The 19,863-nt window shown below is 37.5% G+C and overlaps 2 protein-coding genes across 13 annotated transcripts in view; one reads left to right on the top strand and one right to left on the bottom strand.

The window, feature by feature from the left end:
* Positions 1–3,139, bottom strand: part of NINJ2 (ninjurin 2) — a 307,674-nt gene extending 304,535 nt beyond the window's left edge. Inside the window, exon 1 of the mRNA XM_049822694.1 lies at positions 3,136–3,139. The gene's annotated coding sequence lies outside the window, so the exon portion shown is untranslated. The remainder of the gene's footprint in view (positions 1–3,135) is intronic.
* The window catches only part of ERC1 (ELKS/RAB6-interacting/CAST family member 1), a 305,485-nt gene that overhangs the window by 100,234 nt on the left and 185,388 nt on the right, over positions 1–19,863 (top strand). For all 12 annotated transcript variants that reach the window (XM_049822647.1, XM_049822646.1, XM_049822644.1 and 9 more), the window contains 3 exons: positions 15,068–15,205; positions 16,512–16,652; positions 17,778–17,918. In XM_049822647.1, the coding sequence (XP_049678604.1) occupies positions 15,068–15,205; positions 16,512–16,652; positions 17,778–17,918 (420 nt within the window). The remainder of the gene's footprint in view (positions 1–15,067; positions 15,206–16,511; positions 16,653–17,777; positions 17,919–19,863) is intronic.

Below are 19,863 nucleotides of genomic sequence, written 5' to 3'. Positions count from 1 at the left end.
GGTTAACACTCCCTTCATTGTGAAATGCAGCTGCAGGCAAATAAAATGCAATTTTTAGTGTCTGAACATAGCAGTGTTTTTTTGGCAGCTCCCCATGCACATCTGGTAATTGACCTGTGATAAAGTAAAGGAAGAACAGAGGTGTTGGTTGGGGTTTTTGTTGGGTTTTTTTTGTTTCATTGGTTGTTTTTTTTTTGGTGTGGCTGTGCTGACTTTGTTTAGCTAGTATTCAGGAGGACTCCAAATGCAATTTTCCTGCTCTTTTGGATAAGAAGCATTGCCTTTCTCCAGAGGAAATAAATACCCCTTGCTTTTCAAAAAGGTTAGAAAACAAAATAAATATCTTATGCTTAATGATAAGAAATACTGTATGGCAGGAAAGTGGGGCTGCAAATAGAATTTATAACTCAGTTGTTTAAAATCAGTAGTGATCATAGTTACTACAAGAACAGTGTTGGTTTAGTATTCATAACTTTTAAAGTTCAGTGTTTGTACTTTAAAGATTATTTTCTTTCTGTTCCCTCATATGTGAAGTAGATTTACCTCCTCAGGCAGCTCTTTTGCTCCAACCTTTAAGAGACAAGAGAGCACAGAGAAGGAACTGCATTTTCAAACATTTAATTCAGTTTATGGTAGTTTTCATCTTCCCTGGTGTGACCTTGAACTTGCCTACCAGGTGAATGAATATATGGGTTTTTAAGAATTAATAAAATGTGGGATGGACTTTTAGATATCCCTTTGAGACTCTCTATGATGACATTTAGTGCTTAAAAATCTTACAGTATTAACACTGTAGGTGATGGCCCGTTCAAACCTGCAGCATGTGTCCGAGTCTCTGTTTGTGCAAACTATACAGAAAAGAACAAAGAAAGACTGTCCCAACAAAGATGGTCCATGTATACATTTACAAAGTGGGTGAGCACGTGCTGCCTTAAGACTGGATAATTTTTTGCCTCTGTAATACACCTGTGGGCAAGCTTATTCTCTGCTTTTTATGTGCTTGATCATGAACATTTAAGGAGGAGCACCATACAGTGCTCCAGGTTCATATTAGTTTGCTCATCAGCCCACCTTCTGCAGTGAGGTAGAAGGAAGATATGCTGGGCTTTCTGCTGAGCTAGGACTGATGAAATAGCTACTTTTCTTCAGGAACTCTGTTGCTTAACAAGCAGTGCAAATACAAGAATATTTCTGTAAATAACTCTCTCTCTCTCAGAAAAAGCCCTACTTCTGCTCCTTTTACTCCAGGTCTCAAGGCATGCCACTGAACTGGTTCCAGACCCAGTTCAGAGATTTCAAAGACCACAAAAAAGACCTAACATCCCCAGGCTTGTGCCAGCTTCTTTATTAAAACTGACAGACGTGCCCTCAAAGATGTGTCCTGGAGGGTCATGGGGGACTTGTCCCTCTGTGTCCCTGAAGGGATATCAGATCTCTTCTGCTACTGCTTTTCCTTTCATTCAAGCCTTTGTGTTATAGGCTTGCTAACTACCACTGAACATAACAACAACGTTGAAATTTGTGGCTTTTAGAAATTTCCAGAAGCTGTTCTGTCTAATTTGTTACTCTGTGTCTCCAAGATGCTACAGACCCTTCTCTTTTCAGGAATATCCTCTCAGAATTGCTTTATCATGTGAGATGGGATTTTTAGATAGAGGTATTATCTTCAGTTAGAGTAATAACAGGAAAAATTAGACAAGCTTTTAATCCTTCATCTCTATCAAAATAGCACTAGATAAAATCTTGTGGTAGCAATGAAAGTGCCAAAGAAGACTGGAGAGGCTTCATTATGTGAGTTCAAATTCAACATAATTGTCCTGGGAGATTTTTTTCATTTCTGCCATTCAGGATGGAGACTAGTTGTTTGATTTCCACATGGGAAATGATGACACAACACAGAATTTATTTTCACTTTACAGTGAGCCATGACCACTTTGAAAATCGGATCCTTACCCTTCCGTTTTGACTTTCCACTTCTCTGAGAATCCACTGAGACTTTTTAGAGCAATTGCAGCCCCGCTCAGATGGCATGGTGTGTCTTTTTTTTTCTTCTGTGAATGTACAGCTAATAAGACACTAGTAGGGCAGGGGAATACCTCAGTTTCTTCATGCCATTTTTCAGCTCCTTGCAGTTTAGTTTTAAAGGTGACTGATTACCGTACAGATCTTAGAGTTTATTACAGCAGCTTCAGGTTCAGTGTCAGTAAGATCCCTTCCCTCTCAGGAGAGGGTTTAGCTCATGAGATTTGATCTTTTTTGATTCTTCCTGAGCCATGTAACAACATACATTTTTCTGATTTGCAATATGGGTTCTAAAAGGTCCACAAGCTTAGCTTCAGACAGTATTTTCAATGGCAGATAGTCCATAGTTTACAGGTGCTGGTAGAGGTGACAGTGTGTTCTCCAGGAACTGACCCAAGGAATATAATTTTGATCTTCTTGCCTAATCCAGATCAGTCATGGCAGATGCCCTGTAGCTTGAAGCACACTCCAGTGTTCTCATTTTAAGGGCCTTTGTTTTCCAAAGGTACACACATTTGACGGCTCTAGGTTGGGTGCTGTTATGGCTCTCACCAGTAAGTTCATAGCCTATAGTAACAGGTATCTTGTTTAGGTTATAATACATGTACAAGTACATGATCACTTGGATTAATTGGTGAAGTTCCCTTTTGTCTTGTTGGATACTTCATACTTGGTTATTGAAAACAATAAAATGCCTCCTGGGCATTCTTGGCACTACAGTGAAGAGTTTGAATCACTTTATGTCATTAAACCAGAAGTCAGAGACTTAGTACAGTTGTCCTAAGCACAGACTTCTACTGCTGAAGAACATTGTAAGATGCATTGAACATCAATAGAGGAAGCATGAGACTTTCTATTCCTAAGAGTCTTTGGTCAGTGCATTTATAGTTTTATGGCAAATTGTCTTCATAGAATCTGGTAATGGTTGAGGTTGGAAGAGATCTCTGGAGGTCATCTTGTCCAATGCCTCTGCTCAAGCAGGGCTGCCCAGAGTCAGTTGCCTAGGACTATGTCCAGACAGCTTTTGAATAGGGTTGCATAAGAATCACTTTTATTAAGTTTCAGAGCACTGAAATCTGTGAGTGAATTTACTCATAGGTGCCTAACATGCACTTGAAGATTGGGTAGTAAATTATGTAGGACATTGAAACTAGTGGAGAAGGCATAAGTTAAATTTGAAAAAATGCTTTTACACAAAATACAGTAATTTTTAGTGCACAGTCATGGCTACCAATGCAGCATCTATATTAGAGGAACCTACTGCATTCAGAATAAATTTTTATGCCTGCCTATATTATAAATCAGAATTTGTAAATGGAGAATATGTGGCTTTATTTTCACATAACTCCCTCTTTTGCTTGAAGCATTTTGTGATACCATAATAAAAATAAAAACATCTGGATCATATCTAGCATGTGCACCTATATTCCCAGATGTATAGTAATATTCTTTTTAAAAAATCAAATGTTGTTTTGATGTGTGGAAAAGATAGCGAGCCAATTTCTTATTTTGAGATCTAATAATGTAAGGAATATTCTCTCAATTTATATTGATATTATTAAAGAATCTTCCCTGTTGCCTTTAGTAACTAAAATACTTGATTTTTATTTTTTTTTCTCCTGAAGAAATGATATCCACTCCTCCTTTTAGATAAGTAGGCTCAAATGAAGAAGGAAAATGGGACTGTAAGGTTAACAAGTGTTAGTTGGTTCTGTAGTTCAGCTATTGTAGCTGGCTAATGTAGGTTTTTAAAGTAATACACATTGCTGTAACAGTGTCACATAAGATTGATAGCAATTGTGAAGTTACAAGAAAACTCCACTGGAGCTTCTGGTATTATCTGTGCTCCAGTGTTCCAGAAAACTGAAACCACAATTCAGCAAATCTGTCATATATGGAAGGAATCTTTTTTTTTCTTTTTTTTTTTTTTTTTCCTTTTTAGTATCCCTCAAAGAGGGGCAGTCATTTTACTATTATGTCCTTCTTGTGCCTTGAGATAACCTCTTGATTGGCAAGACGGAACATTACTCATAGGTAGCGGGACTGACAAATTCTGGTTTCTTGAAGGGATCTGGGAAAACAGCCAACTGTGGGGCCTCTAGGCTTCGTTATAAATTAAACGTGTAGTTTTTCTGGCAAGATAAAGCTAATAAGCTTTGTTGGTGAATTCACTGTCATACTAGACAAATACAAAGTTCCCCATGATTGAAGAGGCAGGAAAAGCAAGGGCGTATGCCATTTTTGAGGTTGCTTACATCAGTCTTCCTCACACGGCTTTTCATTGCTCTCTGGGTTGCAAAACTTCACAATTTCCAATGCTTTGGTCACCAGGCGTTTTCTGCCCCCCAGGGGGATTGTCTGAGCTGTGTCTGGAACAGACATTAGTGATTGTCTTAGTCTACTAAGGGATCTTCACTAGAACAAGGAAGGAGTAATTTTCAGTTTAAATCAATAATTTCCTGGATTCAGGAGTGAATTTTGAATCCAATAGTCTGGACAGTCTTCTAGGCTGAGTCTCTGCATGATATTTATACAGTCATTAGGAATGTCATAAGGCACGAGTATATGAATAGCTTTCAAGCCTATGATTTCACTTATCCAAAGGATAAGAGAACTGGTCAGGATGGAGTAGTGTCACCAGGGGAAACTAAGATGACCTTGTCCCAGAATAGCATGGGTTTGATAATTAGGATGCTGATGAAGGGCTCCCATCCTTCGAGCAAAGATGAGTGGAGGACAGTTTTAAACACAGAACTTCCGGATAAAGAGGACCACTCTTTGTCCCTTCCAGCCTTTATTTTCAGTAGAGATTGGAGCGCTGATTTTCCTAAAGCAGTCTGTGGAAATGGGAAAGAATATAACCAAATGATTGTACTAATTTAATATATTGGGTTCTTAAATATTTTTTTTCTTTTTTTTGAGTCCAGACCATGAAAGAATTTTATTTAAAAGTTTGGTATTTTGTCACCTATCCCTGTGTTCTGAAGTAATTCTGTAAGAGCATTGATAGCTAAATACTGAAGAATATACACACACTCACTCTCTCTCGTGTTTAGTATTTACAGTATGACTTCCTAATCCCTTCCTATTCATCATGCCATATGCTTTCTAGGAGAGTGAATGAGACAATCACAGTTGACTGGACATGTTTTACACTGGGATTAGAAGCATCCTTCCTTTCCTGAGCTCTCCCCTCTGCTTTAGGGAAGATTGACCTTACAGAATTTCTTCCATCATTTAAAAAAATCAGTGATTTGGACAAAGTAATTCAGTGTCTGAATCCAAATCTCATTTAAAATCTTTGTTCAAGTTGTACAGCCTTCTGCTTGAGTGATCCTAAATGATAATGTAAATGGAGTCTAGTTTGCTGTGAGGATTTCCTTTATAGTCAACATTAAATCCTGTGTTCCCATCGTATCCATTGGTCTACCTCAATGTTTGGTCTTTTGTGCTCCCTGATTTCCATTCTTGGTTATCTCAGTGCTGTAATGAGTTAAGCCTTTCCTTTCTTTATGTGTTTTTCTCGTCATCCTTTTTTCTGTAGTGAGAGTGTAATACGTAGCACTGTACTGTGTATGTATCTAAGCAGGGATATGTCAGTAGTTACAGTATCCTCACTATGTGTAGAACCAAAATCAAAATCTAAAGCAAGTCATGAATTCCTGAGTATATGAGATCCAGTTGCCATGGAATGAAAAGTGTTTGTTTCATAATAATAATCAATTAAACACTGTACTTGTTTATCCAAGTAAAGAAGATTAATTCATAATATAGTAAGTTTTTCACTTCATATTTTTTAAAAGTTATATAACCTTGTGAGTTTGAGCTATTCTAAAAGCAATGTCTTAACTTCTTAGTTTTATTCTGCTTCTTACAAAACAGAGTATCAGATCTAAGGTAACATTTACTAGTTCCAATTTTTTCCCCTGTTTTGTTAGCTTCCACAATGAAGTAGTTTTGGTTTTCCTTATTTTGAATGTTTGGGAACCATTAGTATGAAAATATTCCAAATTACAGTATTTGTATTTTTTCTGTAATGAACTTTTCTAAATCAAATCTGTGCACATTTATTGGCAAAGTCTTTTCTGGCATTTCGAGTGGGAGTGAGTAAATGTCCCCAAAATAGTGGGGTTTTTTAATCCATTTGTGTTTGGTCGGTATTAGGAGTAAAACTGTAGAAAGCAAAGTCACAGAGATTGCTTCATAATGTCAGAACACAGCTGAAAGTAGAATTAGCATGATGTTATTCTCATGATTGGGCCAGGATTTCAACAAAATGGATGTTATCCATAATTAGACTATGAAATAAATTACCAGATGATTTCAGTTATAGTTCTCAGTATAAGTGACATTTTAATATATATGAAATAAGTTACTAATATATAAACTTATTGTTTCCTTGAAGAGGAGAAGCAGAGTCTAAATGAATTTGTTTTGCTATTTATGATAGCAATGTTCTGTTTTGAATTACTTGGGTGAATGAAAATATTGTACTCGAAACCACCAAATTGTCTTAATGAACAACCCAGGTTGAAATCTTGTTGGTGGTGGGTAATGGATACATTCTCTTACCTGATGAATACCAGCAAAATTAAGGGGTCACTCAGTGAAGTTTTAAGATAAACTAGTGATAGAGATGTTTTATGGATTATGTAACTAACCATATGGACTTAGCCAACTGGCTCACATATTGCCAAAACAAATCTCTTATGACCAGCTTTTATACTTCATTATTTAATTGCATTTTACTTAAAGTATTGTCCATTCATATTAAAACCTGTATGCTTTAAGATATAACCAATATCTGTCGGTTGGAAAGAGTGCCTTCCCCTGCACTCCTCACTTCAAAACCCTCTCTTGTATTGGCCACTGTCCATGATAGCATTTTACAATTCAAAGACTCTGCTTTTGACTAGGTTAGGCTATTGATATTATTGAACCTCCTCAGAATGAAGCAATTTCTTAACTAAATTTAACTGTTTTACAGCTGTTTAAGGATGTGAGTCATTGCTAATGCGTAATTTTTTCTAGGCAAATGCTTTGGAACTGAGACAATGCTTAAGAACGTATACATTGGCTCCCCTGAAAATGTGAACTTCAGGTCATTTACCAACTCAAAAATCAATCTTCACTCTTGTGGTCCTAATTTTTTTTCTGACTTGAATTATGCTGGAGTCTCCTTAGAAGCTTGTAAGGAAAATGCCTCTCGGTATCAGTTTTCAGAAATAGCAAACTTTAGCGATAGGATTGTGTTAGAATGTTTGAAGGAAATTCAAGCTATTTACTACCAGGACAGAAGGACTGCAAACATTGATAGTAATATTCTCAGAATATGATTTGAAACATCTGGTTTAAATACTAGTTGGAAGATACTATAATTACAATTCAGTTTATGGTGACTGTTCCTGTTAGTTCTACTTTGCAGTGATCTGTCAGCAAACTGGTGCTACCAAGGGATGATTAGGTATGCAAAAGAAAGGAGGACAAAAGGAAACAAAGGGATGGAAATAAATGTCCTTAGAGATTATTTATGTAAACATAGATGAACTATTTTTCTGGCCGATATAAATCTAATTGCAAAGCACCTTTGTAAGAAAAAGCACTGGAAAGAGAATAGTATTTTGGGTCAGTGTCAATTGTTTGTTGCTTCTTCACCAATGGTACAAAATAATTAACTGTCTATACAAGTTAAGTCAATTTTTGTTGTAGCAGCACTTCTTCCTGCATACTATTCTTTTCTCAAGTCAACCTTATTGCATAAGTGTGTGTACAAAGTTAGGTCAAGAATAAAGCACCAATTGCATTAGGTGTCCTGCAATTCCTAGATATTTTTATTAAGCTTTGTTTTCTCTGTGTGCAAGTTTCTTTCTTTTAAAGCAGTAGCAATGTGCCTGTTTGTGGCTCATACATTTATTTGACAAGTAAGGTTTTATTTTAAGTAGAAATAACAAAAATAATTTCTTTGTGCTTTCTAAGCTGCATAGCAACAAAATGCTTTATTTGTAAAACTAAACACTGTAGAACTTCATGCTAATTTCAAAGGACTTCTGCAGATTGGAGATGATGAGAGTAAAAATGACAAAAAGATTTTTATCTTCTGAAAAAGCAAGCAACTTTTTTTCTTTTTTTTTTTTTCTTTTTTTTTTCTTTAATGGGAGCTGTTCTGAATTTTAACTGGACCTGAGTAGCAGTAGATAAGGATGACTGTGTAAGATGTACCACGATGCTGGATTTTCCCCATCTCAAATTCTCTTTTGTCCTGTCCTTCTCCATGCTCTCCCCACCCCTCTAGCCTTGTTCTCTTTCTTAAGCCAACTGTATGTTCCTCTATAGCCCATGGCCACTGGAGGAATCTCCTGGTGTAAGATTCTCCATACCTGTTCAAGGTGTCACAGAATCCCACTATGTTAAGTTCAGCAACATCAGGGCATTTCCAAAGTGCACAATGATATTCCAGTGCGATGTTGCAAAGATGGTAATGTTCCAGATAAGCACTGAAGTAGAGCAGCAGTAAAAAGAAGAAAACTTTCTTGGGAGGCAAAATAAAAATTAATCCTGTCTTCACTGGGTAGCAAAATTAATGTAAACTGAAAAAATGTTTACTACTTAGCAGTTTGCCATCTACACTAAAGTATTAAATGGTATTCCAGAATTTAAAGTTCTTTAAGAAGAGAGTGCGAGAGACCATGACTGGTATCTTGCATTTCATAGTGTCTTTAGTTTACTTCATGCTTAACAATCTTTACGAAATTAACTCATTAACTGCAAACTACTTGAAGGTGATTTTTAGTGTGATGATTCAAGAATAAGAATCTCTGAATATAACTTGACAACAGTTTAAGCATATTTATATCAATTGGTTGGATCATAAAGTAAAAAGAGCATACTGAATGGAGCTGAACTTTGGAAGGAACTCTGACTTGTGTTTGCCAAAAAGTTACAGAAAAAAGGGAAATTGTTTTGATCTATCCAGAACTTCAAAACAACTTAAAAATCTCACCCTCACAACAAGCTTCAGCATTCATTCAGCTTCAGCACATTGTTGCTAGTCATGGGAATTTAACCATTAAAATTAATAGCAGGAACATTACTTTCAGTCTGATTCAATACAGAAATATGAATGATATTCACTCATGTGACAGACCTTACTTCACTGAGGACTTTAAAAGCAACACCTTATATTGGAGGTTCAAATGGAGCCAACACAGATACAAAAGATCAATTTTTGCTTCCATCCATGCAGTGGTGAACTATACTTCCCCTCTCGCAGGAATTTGTTAATGCTAAACTAAACATAGATGTTTGCAATTCATGCGGGACTGTTGTAGTGGTACTTTTGCAAGATCTGCAATAGAAAGACAGTTATAATGATGAGGTTTTCAGTGTGACATTTATAAAAATGGAGCTTAATCTTATAAAATTGACCATTAGTGTCTGCTTATAGGCTTTCATTATGGTCTCCAAAAAATGATTTTCAGAAACACAGTAATATTTACAAATCCAGTAGTATAGCTTTCTTGAGCAGTCTCTGAGAGCTTAAGGTGATGTGTCATTAATACGTTTTAGGAACAAAATTTCTTTAATTCAAATCCATCTCAATTTTGTAGAGTAAACATCTTACCCCTTCTTCTGAAGCAACAAATTTTTTATTATGTCAGATACAACAGTGTGATCATCTCTATTGCAACTGTTATGTTCTCATACTGATTTTGATGCAAGTCCACCTTTCTCAGCCTCTCAAATACTGTGGGATTCTAGCAAAATCAAGAATGACTGCAGGCTTTCAGATTTTTATCATGATTTTTTATTTACAGTATTCTTACATTGAAGGGAGTGGCATGTCTCCAACTTGACAGAGTTCTGTCATCACATACGTGCTTACTCGCCCACGCTTTCTTCCACCATAGCTGGTTTTGTCCTCACGTTAATATTCCTGCCACAGAGAGAATCACCTCTGCCTATGATTGATTGGTGAGAATCCGTCATCTCCTTGTAGTCATTGACCCTGGAGCTGACATGACCCATAGTGTCTTTACAAAACCAAGGAAGGACTGTTTGGAAAGCTCACAGCTTATGTGAAGTTTTTGTCTATGTGGATGGCTATGCCACAGGAATAGAACAGAAAACCTTCTGTATATTCAGTGTATATTATGATGAAGATGTCATGTTACTGATCAAAACAATCTCTGCGGAGCTGCACTGGGGAAGTCAAGTGCAGAGTATAAGCAAAGGCATTTTCACCTCTTTATAGAAAAAAAGTACAGTGAAAGATTTGTCTGCAAGTAATATAGCTAGTTACCACATATTGGAGATACACACAAACAGTGGAATATGCAATTAACTTTCTCAAGTTGAAAAATATTTTGAATTTAAAATAGACACTTTGCATTTTTAAAAGATTTCCAAACATTATTGGATCTTCATATTTCTAAAAGGATTATTTCACTTCTCTGTTATTGTCTCAGAATGAACTAAGTTAAAGGGCTTTTACCACTTTGATTTTTTTTCTTTTACCACTTCATTCCTTTTACAAGTCAAACAGAGTAGCAAGAAGAAAATTTAAAGTGGGAAATGAAACACAAATGCAGTTAATTCTGTTAAAACCCAGGTGATGAAAAAAGTTATCATTCCATAGTGTCAATCTTTGATTAAAAATAAGTATGTTGAAGGAGGAAAAAAAGCATTGTTTTCCAATAACAGGGTGGAGGGGGGAAAAAGAGATTGAATGGCCAGTTCACAAACTCCCTTAATTTATTCTAATTAGGAAGTCACTGGTACAATAGAAATTGTTTTCCAAATGTTCAATTTCCACATACCCTAGGGATGCTGATGGTTCTACAGAAGGATTTCTTGGTTGAAGCATGATACTAAGGATTTACTAATAACCTCTTATCTAGAGGAATTTGGGAATCTAGTGGCCTAGATGGGTATTAAACTAGATGCCTCTCATTTAAATCTTTGGGCTGTTTTAAATTTGCATTTTCTTGGGTTTTTCAGTGAGATTGGAATTTGCAAAAAGTAGAATGCTGCTTTGCCTTTGGAACAGAATGCCAGAGGAAAATTCTCTTGCCTCTGCTCTTGTGCTTCAGGGCTGGAAGGCAAAATAATTAGTTCTACACAACTAGGACTAAATCACCTAGGTTGATACATGATAGTGCCTTACAACGGGTACTGTTGGAAAAAAAGATTTCAGTAAATCATTATTGATGAGGAAATTGGTATGCAGAGCAGATGATTTCAGTGTATGTACCTGTACCTTTGCAGTAAGCTTAGCGTTGCTAAGTTATCCACAGATTGCTGTCTTCACCCTACAAATTAAGTATAAATGGCAAAAATAAAGATTATTAATAATTTAATAATAGTATATATTTAATTTTTTTCCTTTTTAGAAAGATGGTACAGTAATACATATATATTCCTTAGGTTTGTAGAACATTTCAGAGGAGATTTGTCATCATCTGAATATTTCAAGACTAAACATCGCTGGTTCAATCCTTGTCCCTTTATGCTTGCCAGAGGGCTTGGAGATTCCATTATGGTTTATTTCCTCTTTTGTTGAGGAGAAAAGAAAGACCCCTATTTTGGTTATCTGTTTTATTTTGATCAGTTATTTGAGAATTTGTTCAGAATTACTTGTTGTTGTTGTTGTTTGGGTAGGAAGAAGGGATGGTAAAACAAATATCACATATTATGTATTCTTTTTTTAAAGGATTTCAAACTACTTGCAAGGACATACTAGCGAAATTCTTCATTAATTAACTATATGGGCAAAGTGAAGGCTATTCTTTGCTTTCTTCTTCAGATTATATCATTTTGGAGAACCTATAGTTTAGTTATTATTTGTTACAGTAGTGCAGGCTTGGGAGAAAAATGGAATAAAGGCAATTTTTTTATTGTTGATTGTGATTTCATAAGGAAATTTTGCATCTATTATTATACAAATGTTTCAGTTTTCCCACATTGTGCCAGTTCCAGTTTTCCGTAGGTTAAGGGTCATGTCCTTCTTTGGGGACTATCCGTTATCTGACCCTGCAAAAGGCACAGTTGTACATAGAGTGGGTTTTTTAGGTAGCGCCTAGATACTAGTATGACTTAGAAGATTTCAGTGTACATGCTGTTCCCCGGATGATAACAAAAAACACTTTTCAGTCTGGAGTAATGAATGGTATGCATGTAGACTGGAAAGTATTCATGTAGACTGAAAGAATAGACAGGTTCACACTTTCTACACATTACATTATTATTTTTTTGTATAATGGAGAATGCAGTTGCAATGGGAAGATGCAGCAGTCATATAGTACTGTTGTACAGCTGTCGTCTTACTCTGGTCACAGTAAACAGTGTTATTGAAACATGAAAATGCATGCTGTGCTTGTGTAAATGCTTGTGCTGCCTTGGCAAGCATCCTAATATATGCTGAATTATTTAGCTGTCTCTTGTGTGTGGTTTGCTCACAGCAGAAAGTCACTGCACTATCCCCTCTTCAGCCAGTTGGAGCCTTTGCAAGAGAGTTTTGCCTCCAGAAGTAAACACGAGTCTAAGAATAGCTCAGCCTTCTTTGTAGTATATTTTCATGGTTGGCTGTCTAAACAGCCAGCCTGTCTAGACAGCTGACGACACTGAAAGCTCGTAAGGTCAAAAGCAGCCACGTAGGCTACTCCTTGGGGATGTTACCTCCTTGGTAGCTGTACCTGTGGGTGCTAGGAGAACTTTTCAGTCGGAACTAGTAGAGTTCTTTCTGAAGCTCCATGGGCTACAAGCGTATGCTAATAAGGCATTAAATAATAGATACGAGTTTATGAAGAAGGATTTTTCAGTTCTTACAGTTATTTGTGACTCACGTGATATATCACCAATTATGGCTTTTTGGTGCTCTTTAAAATCTGTTTTGTAGTGTGTCGTGGTTTAACCCCAGCCAGCAACTAAGCACCACACAGCCGCTCGCTCCCCCCCCCCCCCCCATCCAGTGGGATGGGGGAGAAAATCAGGAAAAAGAAGTAAAACTCATGGGTTGAGATAAGAATGGTTTAATAGAACAGAAAAGAAGAAACTAATGATAATGATAATGATAACACTAATAAAATGACAACAGTAGTAATAAAAGGATTGGAATGTACAAATGATGCGCAGGGCAATTGCTCACCACCCGCCGACCGACACCCAGCCAGTCCCCGAGTGGCGATTCCCCACCCCCACTTCCCAGTTCCTAAACTAGATGGGACGTCCCATGGTATGGAATACACCGTTGGCCAGTTTGGGTCAGGTGCCCTGGTTGTGTCCTGTGCCAACTTCTTGTGCCCTGGCTGGGCATGAGAAGCTGAAAAATCCTTGACTATAGTCTAAACACTACTGAGCAACAACTGAAAACATCAGTGTGTTATCAACATTCTTCGCATACTGAACTCAAAACATAGCACTGTACCAGCTACTAGGAAGACAGTTAACTATCCCAGCTGAAACCAGGACAAGTGTCATTTGTGTTGTGCCCAAATTTAGATTTTACACATAAGTTGGAGGCCTAATACTTTTTTCTAATAGAAATTAATGACAAAGATAAATCAAAACTGATTTCAGTCTATTCTTTAAACAACAATACAAACACTTACATAGTTCTTCTGCTCTCAGTAATACATAGATTGTGTACCAAGCTGGATCATAAGTTTACATGTGCTTACATAAGAGAAACAAAGAAAACTGGTGTGAAAAATCTTACACCAGAAGACTCCTTCTGTGACCATGGGTTACAGAGGAACATTAGCAAGGGTTTCCTTGAAGTAGGTTGTTCTTCCTCCTAGCTTCCACGTGTAACACATCTACCATTATTTGTAACTAGATGTTCAGCCCTCCTGCAAAATCTTTTATAATATCATTACGGATCTAGACCATTTTCTAAACCTACGTTCCAGATGTAATTTTAACAGAGATAGCAAAGTAGTAGTGGATGTGCTGAAATAGCCATTTGTGCTGTAATCACAGCAGCTAAGTTTTTGCAGTGTTGAAGCGTAAAACCTGGGGATAGTTGCTGTATTTCCACTAACTGAGGAGCTGCTAACTGCTGTTGGACAGGTGAAGCAAAAAGGCTAGCTAATGCTTTCATTCAGTTTACTAAATAACTGGACTAGATAGCCTTTGGGGTTGTCTGGTTACATACATTATTTCTTAAAAATGTCTTTGGAAGAATATCTTGTTACAAGTGTTTTGGAGATAGGCACCTTACATGCCACGTGTCATTCACCAGTTTATGATATATGTTTACTGATGCAAGAAGAACTTGTCAGCAACAAAACCAAAAAGGAAGCAACTCAGAAATCTGTACCTGGTTTAATCCTTTGCCGATAAATATGTTTTCAATGGGTAACCATAATGTTAACGTGTCTGTTTCTTGTGATGTGTATATGTATGTATAAAATGGGTTTAGCATTAGGTCTTCTCAGTCAGTCGAAAGATATATTTGGAACTCGTGAATTGATCAAATTCTACACCCGCAGAAAAGAAGACTGATGTAGTTTCTATCCCGGGAATGGCGCTTTGTCTTACTCCATCATATAGCAAACTACCGTGAGATGAAAAAACAACGTGCCAGTACAGTAAAGAATATGACAGTACCAAAGGAAATAGTTAAAATAATACTTCTTCACAATTTCTCTAGTTATCAAGTGCCCTTTTTGGTTTACATGTGCTGTAGTGTTTTTCTCAGCTTTTTTCCTTTCATACGGTTAATGCATCGATCATCCTTCAGTCACACAGTACCCAACGTCCTCGGAAATTAGGAATAATACCCGTTCTTTATGGTGTTCTTGTAAATATTATTTAGACTTTCTTGCTGTGAATGCTTTCCCGATTACCGGAAAGGTTACCGATTCCTTGTTGATACTGGATGGGTTTGGTTGCATGGCTTGATGTTTTGATGTAGGATTATAGGAACTAGGCCCTTGCCTGCTTCCTTTGCTTTAAGAATATTGTTAAGCGTTTAATAGGCTCCTAAGATGGTTTGGGATGGTTTTGCTTGCTGTTGTCTTAAAATCTCCTCCTCCTCCTGTTTAAGATTGAAAATCTTCAAGAACAGTTACGAGACAAGGAGAAGCAAATGAGCAGCTTAAAGGATCGCGTGAAATCCTTGCAGGCGGACACCACAAACACCGACACTGCCTTGACCACGCTGGAAGAAGCGCTTGCAGAGAAAGTGAGTGGGGAAGCCTAAGCCCCTTCCTTCGAAAGCTCCTTCTGCTCATAGCCCCGCTAAAGCCGGCTTCGCTCCCGGGGCCCCCGTGTGCCCGACGCCCCCTCGCCGCGCCCCGGCGGCCTCCGCCGCCCCCGAGGGCCGCGGCCAGCGCGGTTGCCGCCGCGGCGCGTCCCTCGCTAGAGGGCGCTGCAGGACGCGCGGAGCGGGGCCGGCGGCGGGGCCGCGCTCCCCGGGAGCCGGCGGCGGGGCCGCGCCCCTTCGGAGCCGCGGGCGAGGCTGGGGCCGAGCCGCCGGCCGCTGCCCGGTCGATAGGCGCTTGCCGTCGTTTTGTGTGGAGGACGCTGCCGTTCTCGCCTCGCCCTGGCTTTGCGGGCCGCGTCTTTGGTGCGGTTGTGGGGTGCCTCCCCTTACAGCCGTGAGTTCTTCCGCTTCTTGACCTTTTTTTTCCCTTTTTCTTTTACTTTTCTTTTCTTGTCTTTTTCAATTCTGGCTAATATTTTATCTTCTTTGCTCAGCTATTTTAATAACAAATCTGTTTTCAAAGGTTTGCTGCGTGAAATGGAGTTTTAGTTCCCAATACCGAATCAAAACAACTAGTTATACTGATAACTAACTCTTTTTTTTATGCTTGCCCAGTTCTTGGGAGATGGATGTCTGAGGGAACAGCCTTGTCTATTCCGTTTTGGTGGGGCAACTTTTTGGAATTATTTCCTTCTAGATTCCCAGGGAACCGGGGTTATAGCTCCTTTAGTCTGTCAGATTCTATAAAGGTAAAGCTGTGGTAAAGCTTTGCCTGAGGTTGGGGACTTCACTTCCATACCTTCAACTTCTAAGATAACCGAAGCTCATTGATACCTGGTGTACCAAAAAGTTGGTTTGTTGCCTTTTCTTACTGTATATCGATACTGGTGTCACATATGCACTACAGCCCTTCCTCTCTGAAGGACCACAGACTTACCCCTACATTTTGGAAAAATAAGGTTTAAATAAGTAAGGAAGCAATACGTAATGTATCTTGGTCTAGGTTAATTTTTGATTATCAGAACCAGATAAATTGTGTTGCATTGTAACAATACTGTGAATTGTCAGAGATACGGAATGCCTACTATTTCTTAGCCATGAATCCGTAGATTTCCCAAGTTTCCTCCTTCTTGAGGGTCCGTTTTACAGCCGTAAAGAAAAGAAAATGGCAATACCCTACGCTTCTCCTCTTCATCTACAGTGTGTAAGAAGCATTGTGATAAGAAGTCTCAGAAAATGAACCGACTAAGAGGGATTTTCTTCACAGAGTGCTTTCTTTTGTCAGGAGAGGACCATTGAGCGCCTAAAGGAGCAACGTGACAGAGATGAACGAGAAAAACAGGAAGAGATCGACAACTACAAAAAAGACATTAAGGACCTGAAAGAGAAAGTCAGCATTTTACAAGGAGATCTCACAGAGAAAGAGGTTGACCAGCAGAATGAATCAGTTGTGTTAGAATTATTTGTTGCATATGTATGTGTTATATTTGAGGTGAAGAAAATTGTTCCTTTATAGTAATGGTCCTTAAACAAGTTTATCTAGTAAAGTATATTGTCTGAGAATTTTTCAAAGCATGAATATTTCAGAACCACCTTTTCATGGATAGCACTCAAGTCCCCTTATTTGCAGGAGTTAATCGTATTAGTAGTGAATGACTGATGGTCAGTGATAGCATTTACTGGAGCTATGCTTATAAACAGCTGAAGGCAGAGAACAAGCTTGTTCCTGTCTAAATACAGGGAGGAAAGGACAGAGGTTGATGAAAGCTGTGGGTGCCAAAAGCATGCAGTTAATGCTTATTCCTTTATGCAAACAATACAGCTAGTTCCTTTGACTCTGAAGAGTCCCTTTTGATAATTGAGTTGGTTGTTGGTAATGAGTCCGTTGGCTAGACAAATTAACCTAATTATATTAGAGAAAGAGAAACGTTCTGTGTTCCTGTCTTGGAATTGTAACATTCAAGTCTACTTAAAATCTTTTTTCAAAACTCTTTTTTCAAAACTATCAAAGTAAAACAATACAAAAAATATGCACCAGGAAGGGCTAAGATTTTGTCTACGTGGAAGTCACCATTGGACAGGAAAAAACCCCACAAAATTTATTCAGAAAACAAGAAGTTGAGATGTCTTCTGGAGATAGGTAGTATGAATCAGTTTCACCCCATAGCAGCTGTATATAGAAAAGCTTTACATGGTCTCAGTTTTAGATACAGTGGCTCAATCTACTAATCACATATGATTTTTAAATACAATTTTATTTAAAACCAATTTTTCTTAAATGTGACTGTCACTGAAGTACAAGTTCCAGTTTACAGAATCTCCCATCTTTAAAAATGATTTAAAAATTAATTTGTTTTATTTTGATCCTGAAAACCTGAATTAAATCATGCTGTCTTAAGTCAGTGACATGACCATCCTGACAAAATACCTTGTTCTAAGTTGGATCCTGAAAATAGCGTGAAGGGATAGGAAGAAAATAAGACAAAAACGAAACTAGCTATTGCACATAAGGAGTATTTACTTGATAGTTATTTTACATCTTTTATTTTAGTCATCCTTACTGGATCTGAAGGAACATGCTTCATCCTTAGCTTCATCAGGACTGAAGAAAGATTCAAGACTCAAGACACTGGAAATTGCACTGGAACAGAAAAAGGAAGAATGTTTGAAGATGGAAACTCAATTGAAGAAGGTAATTTTATTTCATATCTATATATGTGGCATAAACATTCATATGCTAGACAAATTGGCTGTGTCTACACAGAAAACTTTGGGTTCTGTGAATTGCTTTTCAGCAAGAACTGTGAAGTTGTGTCCATGCAAACTATATTATAAGCTAAGCCCATCAGAAAGTAACATTCAGGCACTGGTGCTAATTTTGGACTTCATTTACTTGCAGTAACAGTGCTGTTGGCTTTTTTTTTTTTAACAGGTACTGGGAATTAGAGACTTAGTCTGCTTTCAGAACGGTTCATAGCAGTAGTTGTGCCATTAAACTGGTGTAACAGCTAAAAAAATTAACGGCTAAACATTTCACGTATCAATTACCAATGCTTGTAGGTGTTAATGTGATAAATTCAGATGCATGATTGGCCCAGCCCATAGGAATGCATAAAAACAAATGAAAAGAATGTATCACCAGTGAAGTGTGTGATCTTTTGTTTTAATCTCATTGCCAGTCACAGCTGATACATTGGTAGGAGTTTGCTGTTCAGAAGAATAATACTCTATTACAAGCAAGCTAATTTATTTGAACAGAATCTTTTGGTTATGTTTGCATTGCAAGCTTTCTTTATTTTAGCTGTGAGTAGCATAAATACTGCACTGTTTAGAGGATCATTGATTTGATTTTAACTTTCTTATTTTAAAAGAGCAGGTGATGAAGAAGCACAAAACGTACTAACAGAAATAGTGATAACAATTCTATTTATAAAAATAGAACAAGACAAAAGGCAACATGATTTTTAAAAGAAATGTAAGTCTTGGGTTGTGGAGTTGTAGCTGTTTCTTTACATCTAACCAGGAAAAGAAGGAATGCCTCTGCTGTAGTTTGGAACTCTGTCCTAGTTCCTAGAATGTGAGATTAAATTTTGAGTCATTAGTTAAGATCTTTTAGGATTTCTGTTGCATGGGTGCAAGGTGGGTGTTATGCACCTGAGAACTCTCTGTAAGTGAAACTCCATATACACATATCTAGACCCATGCTTGCCCTTCTTTTTAATTTTATTACACAAAGTAAACAGTTCTGTTATTCAGCATCAACAAAGCAAAATAGCAAGAAAAGATAATGTGCACATTTAATTGGTCTCACAGGCTGTTTTCAATGTACCGTACAGTGGGTGAATATTTGAATTCTCTGTCATGAATTGCAGTTTTACCCTTTATCAATGTGTTATACATAACGAGGAATATATTGTAGCTAAGATTTGCCAGAGGTTGTTATAGCAATTGGATGATAGTATTGGTTTGTGGGTAGACAGCTGCAGTGGAGAACAGTGTTACAAGTACTTTAAGAAAAAAAAAAAAAGTACTAACTGGGAGAGCACATAAAAATAGTTAGGTTATGAAAAACCAGTTGCAGAAATTCAATTAATTAGGGAATGCATCTGTATATTTAGCATTTGTAAATGTAGTGCTTTTCACTGCTTCCCTTGAGATCATTTTCCTTACTATAAGCAGTGAGTGTATCAGTAGTGTAAGTGGGCATGGAGGTCAACCAAAATCTGGTGAAACACTGCTGGCTAAAAGGCAAACATGCAGTTAATTTGCACTGCAATGACAGTGCTTCACTACAATCGTTTTAGGCCTACCTCTGCTCCTTCCATTTTAGAGAGGATTGTGCTTAATAGCTGGTATCCAGGAACATCACTTATGGACACTGAACCAGTTCATAAGACCATATATTTTTATAATCCAATTTCTTTTTTTCAGGAAATAATTAAGACAGTGGATTATCCACCTGTGGTCCTTTTCCTGAGGGTTAAAATGGGAAAATAGCTCAAATGTAAAGAGCACTATTAATTGTACAGGACAGCTATGGGACAAATAACTGTATTTTCAATTTGGTTCTGAGAAAAATAATGAATATAAATTTATTGTATTGTACACACAAATAGATTCACATCTTCCCATCCAAA

Source organism: Accipiter gentilis, chromosome 18, assembly GCF_929443795.1.
Source record: "Accipiter gentilis chromosome 18, bAccGen1.1, whole genome shotgun sequence".
Taxonomy (NCBI): Eukaryota; Metazoa; Chordata; class Aves; order Accipitriformes; family Accipitridae; genus Astur; species Astur gentilis.
This window is presented reverse-complemented; position numbering and strand designations above follow the sequence as displayed.